At 37.1% G+C, this 15,476-nt stretch overlaps 1 protein-coding gene across 3 annotated transcripts; it reads right to left on the reverse strand.

Moving 5' to 3' along the window:
- Positions 1-44: 44 nt before the first annotated feature.
- Positions 45-15,331, reverse strand: cfap251 (cilia and flagella associated protein 251). 3 transcript variants are annotated; one of them, XM_077601454.1, is made up of 22 exons: positions 15,036-15,331; positions 14,319-14,403; positions 14,099-14,253; positions 13,420-13,560; positions 13,227-13,336; positions 12,389-12,497; positions 12,192-12,272; positions 12,052-12,129; positions 11,818-11,859; positions 10,242-10,513; positions 8,853-9,029; positions 7,606-7,856; positions 6,738-6,889; positions 5,830-5,991; positions 5,461-5,645; positions 4,466-4,580; positions 4,227-4,390; positions 3,457-3,547; positions 2,716-2,859; positions 2,281-2,512; positions 695-802; positions 45-453 (listed from the first exon to the last, which is right to left on the reverse strand). In XM_077601454.1, the coding sequence occupies exons 3-22, from the start codon at positions 14,246-14,248 to the stop codon at positions 317-319; spliced, it is 2,901 nt and encodes a 966-aa protein (XP_077457580.1). In that variant the 5' UTR covers positions 14,249-14,253; positions 14,319-14,403; positions 15,036-15,331; the 3' UTR covers positions 45-316. The 3 variants fall into 3 exon arrangements, with proteins under 3 accessions (XP_077457580.1, XP_077457579.1, XP_077457581.1); XM_077601453.1 differs by lacking the exon at positions 15,036-15,331 and having other exon boundaries at positions 14,319-14,725; XM_077601455.1 differs by lacking the exons at positions 14,319-14,403; positions 15,036-15,331 and having other exon boundaries at positions 14,095-14,222.
- Between the last annotated feature and the right edge of the window lie 145 nt (positions 15,332-15,476).

Raw genomic sequence — 15,476 nt, forward strand, 5'->3', positions numbered from 1 at the left:
TTTTTTTTAAATAAAGTTTTGTCAGCGACACACGCCTGGTGCCCGTAGTTAGCTGAGATTGGCTCCAGCACCCCACGACCCTTGTGAGGATAAGCGGTTCAGAAAATGGATGAAGGTTCTGTCATTGACATTTTTAAAAGATAAAAGCAGAAGGTTTTTTTTTTCCTCTTTTTTGCTCCGAAAATTAATCAAACCAAGCACTTAAAGAAACCAAACCGACAGTACATTTTATTGTACCGTAACACCCTTAGTATATATTGAGATGTAATTTTGCCTTGTAAGCCTCTGGTCCTTGATGTCCTCTCCCGAGTGTCAATCAAGGTGATGACAATGACGATGATGCTGATAATGATGATGATGCGGTTGATGGCAGGCCAAGAATTTGACGTGTAAATATCTCCATGGAAATCTCCTCTGGTATCAGACTCTCCAAAGTATATTCTTGACTGGCATCTGAATGAAACACACAACAAAAAGTAGTAATATTAAAAATCCATCTATTGTTCTCTGCCGATCTGAGGTCGGGTCACTGGTACAGCAGCTTCGACAGGGACGATCAGACTTCCTCCACAACCAATGACCTTTTTGCCCTGGCTGATCCCACCAGGGGTCAGAATTATTAGAACACACTAACTCCACCAATAAAACAAGGGCAGGGTGGGTTACTGTACAAATCCAGTTAACGAACACATACTTTCAGATTTAAAGAAGTCGACCTCTGGACTTTCCTCTTCTTTCACTTCAAAGAGGCCCAACAATGCGCTGAAACACTCTGCCAACTCGTCCTCTGTCATGGCTTCCCCTGTTTCAACATAACACTGATTTGAAAATGGTATAGGGCACAGGTGTCAAAGTGGCGGCCCCGGGGCCAAATCTGGCCCGCCACATCATTTTATGTGGCCCGAGAAAGTATATCATGAATGCCGGCTTTCTGTTTTAGGATCAAATTCCAATGACTATAGGTGTATATTATATTTCCTAATTTTCCCCTTTTTAAATCAATAATTTCAATTTTGTAATTTTTGTTTTTTGTTTTTAGTTCAAATAGCATTTTGTAAAATCTAAAAAATAAATATATAATATTTTCTGTTTTCCATTTTAATATTGAACATGAAAAATTTTTTCCTTTTGAAATGAAAAACGATTAAAAGACGTTTTCCTTTACTAAGAAAATATTATATCTATTAAAAAAACTGAATATTTAGGGCTTTTGATCCATTTCTTTTAATCTGATTTAAATATATATATATATATATATATTTATATATATATATATATATATATATATATATATAGATAGATAGATAGATAGATAGATAGATAGATAGATAGATAGATAGATAGATAGATAGATAGATAGATAGATAGATAGATAGATAGATAGATAGATAGATAGATAGATAGATAGATAGATAGATAGATAGATAGATAGATAGATAGATAGATAGATAGATAGATAGATAGATAGATAGATATCAATTTTATATCTAAAATGGTCCGGCCAACGTGAAATGGAGTTGATGTTAATGCGGCCAGCGAACCAACTCGAGTTTGACACCCTTGGTATAGGGCAGGGGTAAGGAACCTATGGCTCGGGAGCCATATGTGGCTTTCCATGGGTGCGTATGGCTCTCCACTAACCTGTGAGGTAATATGGAAATCACTGGTGAGAGAGCTGAGTCCTGAACGCACTAATATGAGCGTCACTGTGGCGTTGACACTACCTCTACCACCACTTTAATCATAATTTTGTGTTTTATTACTCTTCTGCATGCATAATCTCATTGATACTGATTTATTAGCAACAGCATAACAATGTTGTCAAAAGAATTCAGAGACTTTTTGTACTTTAAAAGTGGTGAAATGACCAAAAAAAAACACTTTATGTTTTTTTCCTTTTCAATTCTGAGAATGGCTCTCAAGAGATAACATTAGAAAATATGAATTGTTTATGGCGCTCTCTGTCAAAAAGGTTCCCGACTCCTGGTATAGGGTGACAAGAAATTCTTATTGCTGCCTATGCAATGTCAAAATCATTAAGGTAGCTACTACTGTTCAGTTGAAACGGTTAAAATAACAGCAAGCAAATTCTAATTCCTGTTGGTGTGACCACATTGTGACAGTGAAAAATAATTGGCCCGCAGTGTATTTTAGTTTGTCGATTCATAATCGTACGGGAGGGCTGCATTTTGATTGGATGTATTTTATTGGATACGTGAGTGAGTTAGATATTTCCTGGTTCATGACACAAAAAGTTAAGACTATTTTTTTATTGTATACCTTGGAACTGCAGGAGCTCCAGCAGCTGGTCTCTGTGAAGACGGGGCTCTCCCTTTTGTCCGTTGACCTTACCAAGAACCTCGAAAGTTCTGGCTAGCTCATCTGCCGATATGCCAAAAGCCGGACGATGGTTTATGTAGAGTTTGATCAATTCCTCTAGGTTGATGTCGGTGACGTACTCTCCCGTTTCTGCATATTGGCCCAACTTCACCTCATTCAGCATATCTTCAACCTGGACAGAAAAGGACAGTAAAACCATATTTAAAGTTGCGGACGTTTCGCCGATAGAGTGGACTAAAGCAGGGATGTCAAACTCAGTTTGGTTCGGTGGCCACATTAATGTCAAGTCGATCTCACGTAGCCCAGACCAGTTTGTTTTTGGCCCGTTAAGTTAAGAATATTTCTTTCTCTGCCACAAATACTGAAGAAGTGTACCTCTTGCTCTGTAGGGAAGTAGGCCAAAGCGCGCATGAGGGAAGGCAATTCTGTCAGCGGGATTTTGGTAGACAGCTGCCGTGTGTCCATAGAATCAAGACCTTGATTGTGGATTTGGCAGTAATAGAAAAAGTCTTCGATTTCCTATGATATAGAACATCATTGGCAGAATAAACAAATCCCGCTGTAAACACAGATGATGTTGCAAGTAACATTTCAAATCACTTAGCTCTAATCAATTGTTTGAAATAGTTGGTGAATTACAAGTTTGGAAAAAAAGATACGGTTACAACAAGTTCAAACACATTATACAAAAAGGCTTTTTTAAGGGAACAAGAAATGTCTCCATATTAAAATGGGACAGGTTCAAACTACTCCAAGATAATGACTCAAAACCTAAGGTACAAACAAAAAGGATGTTAAGCTTAAAAATATGGAGTTGGCCAGCAAAGCAAACTCTAAAAACTTAAACCACATCCAACAGATTTCTCAGAAAAAGATTACATTTCTATTCTACACACAAGTCAACTTGTACGTACTGCCGTTGTTTCTGCTAGAGTTGGCTACTCTGATGAGTCAACTGCTATTAACTAATTCCATATTTCATTTTTTTCACTCAAATTACTAATATGTCATGTGGATTTAAAGAGCAATGAGACATTAATCTACCCAATTTTAGTTTGAAAAAAAAAAAGAAAATTGGGGTGTCCTAAAACATTGACACTTAGTGTACATATTTACCCTGTAGAATTTTCCATTTCTTCCTCCCTCTAAAAGCGTGTAATATGGCGTCAACTCTTTTCCTCCCAAAGCTGCTGCTCCCTCCAGTGCACTGCATTCACCAGAAAAAGTCAAGTAATTCTCAAAATCACTGCCATTATTGAGCTTGCCAGCTATTACATCTGTGCTGCATCATGACCAACCGATTGTAAGATTTGTACAGATTTTACACTTATTATCGGGTTTCCTAGAACTGATTATTAAATTAAAATAATTATTACTTTAATAAATACAGTTACTGCAATTAGCGGCGAGCACTTAGGAAGTCGGCCTCACAGCTCTGGGGTTCTGGGTTCAAATCCAGGTCACGTCCACCTGTGTGGAGTTTGCATGTTCCGGGTACTCCGGTTTCCTCCCACATTCCAAAAACATGCATGGTAGGCTGATTGGACACTCTAAAATTGCCCCTAGGTATGGGTGTGAGTGTGCATGGTTGTCCGTCTCCTTGTGCCCTGCGATTGGCTGGCCATCGATTCAGGGTGTCCCCTGCCTCTGACCCAGAGTCAGCTGGGATAGGCTCCAGCACCCCCTGTGACCCTAATGAGGATAAAGCGGTTCAGAAAATGAGATGAGACAGTTAAACCTATATTTAACGGACCAAGAAATAATGGATTCTTAAATAAGTAAGAGCCCCTCGGAAATGTGCAGTTTTATCACACAGCACAATACTACCACAGTTGTCGAAAGCTTTTGCCCGTTATAAGAGAAAGGTATTTTCATGAGACAGTTACCCATAGCTTATCTTCCATGAAAGGACAGTGCAGTCAGAGCCGCCTGCGGTGAAAACAAATAGTCCATCATGGGAGTAGGCAAAGGCCGAGACGGCAGTTGGATGGCAGACCACCGCTTGGGACTTGTAAGGATTGCCGTCCAGCGGCAGGATCTGCAGGCCTAGCTGGGGGAGGCGCAAGCGGGTCTTGCTCGCTCATAGGGTGATGAAAAGTGCATCATATACGCAAAGTGTACTGACCTTGTCCTCGGTGATATATGCCATGTAATACGCGCCATTCTGAGTTTGTTCGGACGTCGGTAGAATCCCAATTTTCTTAACGGGGCTTCCATATGTTGGCCCGAGAAGGGTCTTTCTGTTAGAATCCATCAGACGCACGTTAGTGCTAACGTTTCGAGTATCCTATCACACAAGTTCAACTTGATTCCTTAGTATTTCACCTGTGGGCTGTGTGACAGACCGCCCCTCTCATTGCCCTGGTTCAATATTTTGCTCGGAGGGACTTCGATCTGGTCACCAGGATTGGTCGACAACTTTTGCGCCAGGCATCTTCTTTTTTTTTTGTTAGATTCTATGATTTGATCAATAACTATTCCTCTTATTATGAATATTTGTTTATATCAATAATACTTTAGACTTGAATTAATATTCAAATATTTAAAATTGAACTTGCGCATAAATGTGAAATTACTTAATAAAAATTATGAATGTGAAATTACTTAGTAAAAATCCAAATTATATTAAGTAAAAAATGTTAATAAATATAACCTTCCCAGCATACAATTAAAACTATTAACTATTATTTGCAATCAAGTAATACTAAGAGACATATTCAATATTTTTTTTTCTTCTGAAAATGCAGAGATTAGATTAGATTAGATAACTTTATTCATCCCATATTCCGGAAATTTCATTGTCACAGTAGCAAGAGGGTGAGAATACAGACACAGGAAAATACGTTTTAGACATAAATAAATAGGTAATAAATAAATAAGCTGATATATATAGTATATATATATATACATATATATACACACATATATATATATATATATATATGTATATATATATATATATATATATATATATATATATATATATATATATATATATATATATATATATATATATATATATATATATACCTTCGGGAGAATGATACATGATTAGTTGATGTTTCTCAATATACTGAGAACTAAAATACTGTGACTCCGAATAGTGTTGATGTCATTTACCTGCATTTCTTGGAGGTGCTGTTGAAAAGCTTCATTTTGTATTGATCCGAGGCGACCACCAGAAACTCCTCGGCACTGAGAGGTGGGTACCAGGTCATGCACTTGGGCACTGCGCTCTGCTCAAGCCGATTCGAGTGCAGAATGACCAGCACCCCGTTGTCGCTGGCCTCCACGTCGTACTCCACCTGTTCCAGGAAGTAATGGCTACATGCTCTACTCACAAGCAAACTTTTCAATGATTTCAAAATGAATCATTTGAATTATCTCCGCATAATTAACCACAAAATAGACAGACTGGATAAAATAGTGTATTTTTTCTTATATTGTACTTTTTATGATTAACGATATGTCATTTAATGGATAGCTCACAAGCAGGCGATCCATGCCTAGCGTTAACAGTCGGGGCTTGCCGCTGTCCTGGTGTACCCCAAACAAGAGGTCCGTAATAGGCTTGTAGTGGGAGCGATACCTGGCCAAGTAAATCCAATGAGTAGGTTGCATTCGGAACAACGTCACCGCCTTCCCCACATCCTGATAGGAGAGAACTTGATTTATCATCTTGACAACTTTATTTATCATCTTGACTATCCGATTTTGCATGAACAGTTCTTTGGACAAAAGTTGTCAAAACATAGTGGTCAGAAGTTTTGTGAACGAGATTATATATGAAATAATAGGAGCCAGGAGAATGACACAAGAGAGCACGTAAAATGAAGGATTGGATTGCATGTGAAGCAAAATGAGAAAGGACATGACTAGAGTTGCATTACACTAAATATGAGATGAAATTACTAATCCTATAACAAATTGATTAATAGAAGGAAGGAAACGATGTGAAATGGCATAATTAAAGATTAAATGTGTAACAAGAGATGGGACTACACACAAATAGAGATGAGATTTCATGGGGTGGATATTCAGTTGTATAATGCTAACGCAAGCTTCATTTTGAATCCAGAATTCAGGATGGGCGAGCACATGCATGCAGATGTAACATTACTACAAAGTGAATAAAACCCAGAAAAAAATTTACTCTGTGCCTTCCCAGAAAAAGTCATAGAAAATATGTGCGGATGTGAAAAGAAGAAAGAAAAAATGTGTATGTTATTTTAAACTATGAAATTGGACTGTTGCATCTTAGCCAAGTGCACTTTTTAGTGCAAAATTTATTTCAGATTATGAAAATTAACCGAATGAGATGCGAGTCAAAATATGGGGTCAAATGAAATGTGAAAATATAACGTTGAAATACATTGGAAATCTGATTCCTTACTTACTGCAGTGGCAAGGTACTGGGAGTCATGTGAAAAGCTCATGTGACTGATGCTGTCCGGGGGGTAATCGAAACGCTCCTTGGGATCACTTTGTAACGTGTCAGCATCCAGAAAGTGAACAGCTCCACTTGCAAAACCCACCGCCAGGTAGCGTCCTGCACAAAAACAAATGAGTTTAATAGACAGGCAGATGCAGCTTTGTGATTTGAGCTATTGCTTCACCACCTGCAGACAATCACGCAAGTCTCAAGTCAGAGGCGAGTTGCAAGTCATTTGCTCCGAGTCTCAGGCAAGTTCCAAGTCTTTCCTGTTCTAGGCAAGCCAAGCCGAGTCATGAGGTGATGCCGAGTCATGTTACGAGTTTTTTTCGAATCAAGTTATGAGCTTGTCGAGTTGAGAACAGCGGAGTCAAACCAAGTCACATCAAGCAAGAAACTGAGTAAAGTTTGACTTTTTGGTAATAACGCTGGCGTCGCAAGTCTTGCATTTGACTTTCTGCACTTTGCAAAGGAATGGAAGTTTTTAAAATCAAAGCGGAATACACTGTGAATAACAGAACGAGAAAGAAGAACTTGCAATCCTTAAGGAGCTGTGCCAGCAGGTGGGAATCGTTACGTGCCACAATATGTCTCCAAATGAGTCTTCAGTTTCAGACCTTATTGTCATGAGCAATTCAAGTCTGAGTCTGTTTTTATCGACTTATAATTCTTTCGACTTATAAGTCATTACGGGTCGACTCGAGTCGGAGTCCCTATGACTCAAATACAATTGTCAGCTGAATAATTAGACTTGCGATGACGATTAACGTACATACAGAACATCGATTATTTAAGGATATCAAGAATATAGAATTAAAGCTTTCCATACTGACCTTGTGGGTCAATGGTGACACACTGGATCTCTTTCTCTTTCTCTACAACTATTTTGCGGATGGTCCGCTTCTGCTGATAGTCCCAGATCTTTAAGATTCCCCTCTGGTTGCCCATGACAAAGGCCGGTCGCTTCGGATGACAGGCCACGGCGTGGATAGTGTCGCAGTTTTCCTGCAGCAGGACACGCCATGTGCCTCTTTCCACAGTCACGTGAATAACTGTAGATGTTGCCGAGGACACCACAAAGTTTCTGCACAAATGAGATGCAATCAGAGATGACATTATATTACAAATGACAAAGGAAATTACAGATGTGACATTACATTGGATCACATATATTGTAATATATGTAAAATAGCTAACAAAACTAATATTTCATAAAGTAAAATGATAGATGAGTTGAAATGCAATAGTAAGAGATCCTCGATTCGAGATGATAACATACCATATTCTAAAGGTTTAAAGGAGATTAAATTAATTTGACAAATAGAAGATAAAATGGAGATGGAATGTCATAAAATGAGAAATAAATTACATAATACACTAGACACGATTATTAGTAAATATCATCATGGCCAAATATCAAGAGAGAGATAAGATTAACATGGGATAGGTAGCTGAGCTGAAGTATAAAATACAAGATAAGAATACTTTAAAGACAACAGAAAAGGCAGATATATATTTTTTTAAAGGCGTCAGTGTGTTTGTTCTATAAATAGGTTATCATTAATGGCCTATTAATAATGTTACCTTTTCATAATTAGGATGGAATGTTGATTAACGGAATTTACATATACTGTTTGTATTGTAGATTCCAATAAAATGATAGAAAAAATGAATATTAACAAAGGTGCGAGTGTGCAAGTATTTGCTCACCTAATTAATAACCTTAATATTATAGTTCTAATATTAAGTGAATCCCAATTTTCAAGCGCCTCCAATCGATTCGTTATTATGCAGATATTTAACACAAACAGTTACATTGCAACTAAGCAATACAAATACAAAGCAATTCTGACATTTTTTTGGAATGTTATTGCTCAAACACCTAAATTAAAAAAAAACATTCTTTTTTTTTTTCAAAACAGCATCACTAAAATGCTCAATGCTTTGCATTCAATTGATTGGATCATTGCTTAACTAATCAATGTATGGACGCATTGAGGTGGCGTTACAAACACAGCATTTACTGTGATACCATGTACAAATATAGAATTGATGTCATGAGATCACAAAAAAAACCTACCTGCCAAGTGCTGGTTTGTCATCAATGGTGCCGTCTTCCAAAAAGCCTCTCTCAAATTCTTTAGAAAACGATATGGAAACAATGGGGTCCAGATGCATTTGGGTGAACCAGGTCAGGAGCAGCATATTTTCATCGTAAAAGTTGATGTGGCCTCGTGTGTCTCCTGTGACAATGCAACTGTCACAATAAAGAAACATTTACAAGTGAAGAATCCCAGTCAAGCCTTACAGAGTGAATGCTAAAGAACTGGCATTCAATTGAAATAGATAACTTCCAAATCAGGAATTAATAATACTAATATATCATCTGACTGACTCCAATCAGAAGGAATGATGAGTAGATATTTGGATAACAACATACTGTTTCTAATGAAAACAAATTGCTCAAATGCTAATGTACTAAAATGTGTTTAATAGTACTAAAATTTGACAGATTTCGCGGGGGAGAGAGAGGGACACGGCAACGCGCTCGTAACATAACATAAACAAATTTAAATGAACTTGGATTACGATGCAGACACACTCCAAAATAAGTTTAATCTAACCTTACACTAAACTTAATTCTAATTTTGTTTTAAATTTTGATACCTTTCTTCTCCCGGCTCTATTTGCCCCGCCCCCACCCTGACTTTCAGATGGAACCTATCGAGGGTTGTTTGCTTTTGTATTCCCTTCAAAATATTCCGAAAATGATGCACACAAATGTCCTCACAATAGGATAACACACGACCACTTGCCAACGAGAAGTAGTATATACGTCATTCGCACTGACTAACGGGGAAAAAAACATTGAAAAACTGCATTGCTCCGCCCAGTGCTCGCAGAGACATTACACGAGGGAGTTGCGACGGGAAAGCCAGTGCCCATGATGTTCTTATGAGCAGCCTCTCGCGTCCGCTGTCTGCTCGTATATCAAAATTTGCCTCGTATCTCAAGATAAATATTTGCTCAAAATTTTACTCGTATCTCAAAATTCTCGTATGTCGGGGCACTCGTATGTCGAGGTACCACTGCACTTAGTAAGGGGACCATACGTCTTGCATTATGCAACAAAGTGTATATGTGTGTGCGTTGGTCCTTGCTAAAATGGAAAACCACCTGACTTATATAATGGTAGGGGTGGGCCAGAAACCAGTGATGACACTGGACTTCAGTCTATGACGGGGAAAAAAGCTGGCGTTTTTAGCCCACCTAAAACTTCAAAAATGAGACCTAAAGAGTTTCTGATTCAGAACTCACTCATTCATGTTTTCAGCGCTTGTATTTAGAAAAGAAATCATCAAAATAACCTCATTTAGATCTCATCTTTAACAAACTTCAAGTATTTCGATAATCTAAACATACATTGTGGCAAAATGTGTAAGTGTATCAATAAAAGGTAAGTACGTACTTATCTACTGTAACCAGCACAGTGATGGCATGCCCATGCAGAGAGATGATCTTCACTCGATCCCGGCTCAGTCTTTGGTTGGCTTCCAGGTCCTGGTTGAGTTCCCAAATCATGACGACGCCGGCCCTCGTCGGGGTAATGATCCGGAATTCTCGCCAGTGAAAGACGGATGGGCTCAAGGGCCCGCCGGCCATTTTGAGCATTTCGCAGAACTCGGGCGTGGATTGAGGGAAGAGAGACGTGTTCAGTTCGAGGGTGGTCACGTCGCCCATCTGATGGGGCCAAAACGTACAAAATGAATACAAATATGGTACTGTAAAAAAACATTTTCCCATTTTTCAAAAATTCTAAATTATTTTGAGTGTAGATTTCCTCTCTTTGAAGTCCTCGATCCTCAAAAAACATGGAGAACACATGGCACAAAATGATGCAATCAGCAGTCTTTGAGATAAGCATAATTAAGTTGTTATATACTAAAGGGGAAACAAGTAAATCATTGAAATGACCCCAAACTAAAGTCATTTCAAATGGCACCTTTCTGGCTTTAGGAAATAACTAAAATTTACTAAAATTGTGGTACAAATCACTAAAACAAAGAGAGGAGGAAAAGAATATGGACTCACTTATTTCTGGAGGGAAAAATATGGAATCACCCGGTCAAATTTAATTCCGAAAACTATGACCTGTATTAAATTTAATCATTTATTGCACCAAATTGACTCATCTGTATTGAGGCTCCAACATGGACAAACAAAAAAAAGGAAAGAAGAACAAATAAGAGGAGATTGAAATAAGCATGTGGCCAAACTGTTAAAACTGCCTAAAGAAAAAGTGATTAATTCATTTTCTGTTTCGCCTATGCTCACTAATGTACATTCTGAAAACCCATCACCCAAAGCAAACATAAACTTCTAGATAAAGAAGACCAAGGTCACAATGGTCGAAGGAAAAGCTATCATAGACTGTGAATGAAAGTCACAATTATTAAGTGATAATTTGCACAACTGCATTAGGCAAATTGACACAGCTTTTGTGTATTGCAATTTCAATGGGATTTATGAAGACAACTGCCAGAACAAAACATGCCAATTTCCAATCAGTGATCAAACGGGACTACATGTCCAGGCAGGGCACTACAGAAATATTATATCTCAATGTTTACATCTCTACAAGTCACCTGTTGTAGTATTTCACAGCAGCTATAAAGAGCAAGAAATATACGCATTTGTGAAAAAGAAATGTATATGTATACATGACATCTATGTGTATGTATGTATATGTATATATATATATTTTTTTTTTCAGCAACACGCTTATGTATTTATATATTTATTAATTTTTTTATTACCTATGTATTTATGTCTAATTCTAAAATGTATTTTCCTGAATTCTCACCCTCTTGCTACTGTGACAGTGAAATTTCCCGAATACGGATGAATAAAGTTATCTAATCTAATCTAATCTAATCTAAATTCAATCCAGTATTAAATGTTTTTGACAAATGTTTTTTCCAATATTACAGTGAAAAAATAGTAGGTCTACTAGGGGGGAAAAGTGTCACACTGAAAATAATTACCTTAATAACCTTCAGAGGAACATATTCCAAACATCTCTGAGCCTGAAAAAAAGAAATTGGTTACTGCAAAAAACTGTAGTAAATTTACTGGAACAACAGTGTCAAATCAAATTAAAAAACATTTAAAAAGTGACAACCATGCGCAACACTGATAGGCATGTGACCAAGTGGTCAAGATCGATGGTGCCGCTGTGAGATGAGACAAAAAAAATGGAATTGATTCATTCTACTCACTGTGCTGTAAAACAAGACTTGAATCTCACTGCTGCTCAGCAACTGAGTGCTGTTTTTTGGGTTGAAAATTATGTGATTCTGCAAGACAAATGAATAAGCATAGGTTTGTCTAATTTGCTTTAATGAAGAATTGGACTTACTTGATAACCATACTCGGGGCTGAGCTCAGCAAGCCAAAGTGGTTCGGTGGCTTCATTGGTCCAGTCCCAGATAAAAACATTCTGCCGACAAACAACACTGATTACTGTATGTGTAAAACAACACTGCACCTTTTTTGAAATAAAATATTTTTCTCTTTTTGCATGAAAAAGGTTGGATACCAACAATTAAAACCTACTTGTTGGCTTTCCCTTCCGAGTGTCACCAGCTGTTTGGCGTCCCCTGAAAAACCGATGGCAATGACTCCGCCCTCGGAATGGCAGTCGAACAATGTGTGCACAGGAATACTGTAAATTCCAAATAGATCCAGTTATCCAAATCATATTTTTTTGTGAATTTAAGGTGTGTTGGTTTAATGAGTTTCTACCTTTTTTATCTAGGTCTACAATGTCTTGTGTGTCTTGTGTCTGTCTTGCTACTACAACCAAGAAATTTCCCGAATATGGGATGAAAGTTCTAATCTAATTTTATCTAATCTGCATTATTTTTGTATATTGTGCTGTAATTGTGTGGCAATTTTCTCGTCCCTCGTAATGGCAGTCCAACAAAGTATGCATGTGAATACTGTAACGTTCGAAAGATATCAAAAAATGACAAGCACATTATTTCAGATTTGCAGTTTAGTTAGTCTTTTTAGCGATTTCTGTTGTATTTTATGTATATTATGCTTAATTTTGTTTAATTTAAACACAATGTAGTATTTAGTTTAATGTGTCAATCCACACTTTACATCAAACCATTAACATTTTAAATATTCCACATACAAAATACTAACACAGGCAATTTCAGAGTAAATGTACTTGTCCGAAGATCAATTTAGAAAATAAATAAATACAATGGCTGGCATACCTCCTCAAATGCTATTTTAAAAATTTTGCCCCATCTTCCATTCAATTAATCTCAAATAAAAGTTCAAATAAAATGTATTAACTCTTTTACACACACACACACAAACATGCATATCTGGTGGATAGGTAGTTTGGTATGTATTATGTATGGTTTCTTTATATGGCTACCCAGTGTATGAATCCCAGAGTATGACAGTGCTTTTCTCATTTTGGTCCGCCGTAGCAATCCAGCGTCGATCTTCACTGACACACATGCACGAAATAGGGCAGATGTGACCCTGAAAGATTTCAAACCAGCAAGCAATTTATGTTCAGTCATCATGTACAAATCATACGTTTGAGAGATGACTATTTTTATTACTTGAAGTATGTGCTGGGAGTTCGTAGTATGGTTATAAAGGATGCCAACATTAGCGCCGGCATACAGGAAAACCAGCTGACTGTGGTCTTGCAAAACGTAAACAGGAAGAGAGGAATTCACTCCGGAGACCCAATCAAGTGACTGGATGGAAAGATAGCAAATTTTTACAATATAGTTTACGTCATACAATGGTACCTTGTTAAATGCTAAAGCACTCCTATAGAAGTATAAACTACAATAATGTATCACGTTTCTAATGTATTAAGTAGATTTTTTGGGGGGGTGCTGAACTTTTTTTCCTTGTCTAAAAGGTCACTCACACTCAAACATTAGGGTACTTAGTTTTGTTTTTGTCTTACTTTAAAGCCAGTTTCTGAATCAATTTTGTAAATCAACTTAGTACACTTATATAGCGCTTTTCTACCTTCAAGGTACTCAAAGTTTGAAGATATTTCCTCATTTACTTACTGATGAACCTTAGCAGTATTTTGCTCGAGGATGTTTAGACAAGGTCACAATCATTGGGGAATCGAACACATGACGTTTGCGTTGGGGAACACGCCACCCCACAGATGGCAAACACAAAGTATCCCCCCCCAAAAAACGATAATAAAAATAAATACAAATTGAGACACTGTTAAGTCAAGGTATCATTCAATTCAATAATATATTTACCAACCAATGCATGCATTGTACTGTTTGGGAGTTCCTGTGTGAAAAGGGTTTCTTTTGAGGCAGAGGATACTCGGGATTCCCTGCTTCGTCTGAGTTTGTCAATACTGCTCAAATGGCTTTTGGAGGGCGTCTCAGGAAACCGCACTTCAGACATGGTTCCTGTCAAGAGTTCAATAAAATCTGTCAAGACATTTGAGAAGGAGAAAAAAGCAGTTTCTACTGACCTCTTGCCGTAGATGGATCTTTCTCCTGTCAATCCGTAAACGATTCAAATGGTGCAGTTTAACTGCGTTTCCTTGTCAATTTAATCTGGTACAGGTGTACAAAATTTGGGAAAATAATTTCATGTTAGAAAGGGATTTAGGTACATAAACAGTGTTGGATAGGTTACTAGTGTTTCTTGCCAAAAGTTTAAGATTTTAATGGATTTAGAAAACAAATGTACTTATTTATTCTTATTATTTATTGATTATTTATCTGTTCGTTTGCTTGTTTGTTTTTGTTATTTGTGCACTTCCCTAATTATTTATGTTGTGACTATACCTATTTATTTATTACTACTTATTTATTAGTGTTTGTTGTGCACTTGGTAGTGAAGTTTTGAATGTCATACTTATATAATGACAATGAAAGCATTCAATTCGATTCGATTCAATTCATTCATATTTAATAAGTCAAATTTGTTATTTTAAAGCAGCCAACTAATGTTTTGTTTTTACTCTTTTGACCATATTTCGACCTGCGACGAATCTGCAAATCCGTAAATAACAACTAGGAGAGAAGGGTTGGAAAAATGACAATATTCACGAATACATAAAGAAATAGCAAACTACGCGTACATTTATACGCTAATTATAAATGACTATAATTACTATTTTTATTTGTCAGATAGCCTAAAAGCGTCCAAACCATTTATTCGCCGACAAACCGTTCAAAATCACCTGGTTTCCACAAAACAGCTGCGACTCAGACGGGCAAGGTTTTCAGAATAAAGGCTTGAATAACAGTTGACTTGAGAACTTTTAAGAGAAAGTAATGTTTCATCTTCCATTGGATTGGTTCAATGCCTAGCATTGGTAAACGATTTTAAAAGTTTGTATCTTGCTACTGTTGCTTAGCTACCGTATTGTCAAACACTACCACTAATAACTAAACCATTATTTCAAACTAAAAGGTTGGTAGGTAAACATTTGAATCTAAAGTAACAAAATCACACGTGAGTTTCATTGGATGCGATCAATTCCAGATCTATATAGTAGTACGTGCATTCATAAAATAAAATATTTGGTAACTGTACACATATATTACGCTTTAGTTTTTATTCTGAAATCTTGATTGGGTCGCTTTGACTTCCGAGCAATTATGCTCAGATATATTTATAC

The sequence above is a fragment of the Stigmatopora argus genome, chromosome 5 (genome assembly GCF_051989625.1).
Source record: "Stigmatopora argus isolate UIUO_Sarg chromosome 5, RoL_Sarg_1.0, whole genome shotgun sequence".
Taxonomy (NCBI): Eukaryota; Metazoa; Chordata; class Actinopteri; order Syngnathiformes; family Syngnathidae; genus Stigmatopora; species Stigmatopora argus.

What these genes read in the sequence shown, in the direction of transcription:
- cfap251 (XM_077601454.1), bottom strand. Translation starts at nt 14,248, where the DNA reads ATGTCTGAAGTGCGGTTTCCTGAGACGCCCTCCAAAAGCCATTTGAGC. An exon ending in AGCACCTCCAAGAAATGCAG is followed by an intron (nt 4,581 to 5,460) that starts GTAAATGACATC and finishes GGATTCTAACAG; the next exon opens with AAAGACCCTTCTCGGGCCAA. An exon ending in CGACTTCTTTAAATCTGAAA is followed by an intron (nt 454 to 694) that starts GTATGTGTTCGT and finishes TGTTTCATTCAG; the next exon opens with ATGCCAGTCAAGAATATACT.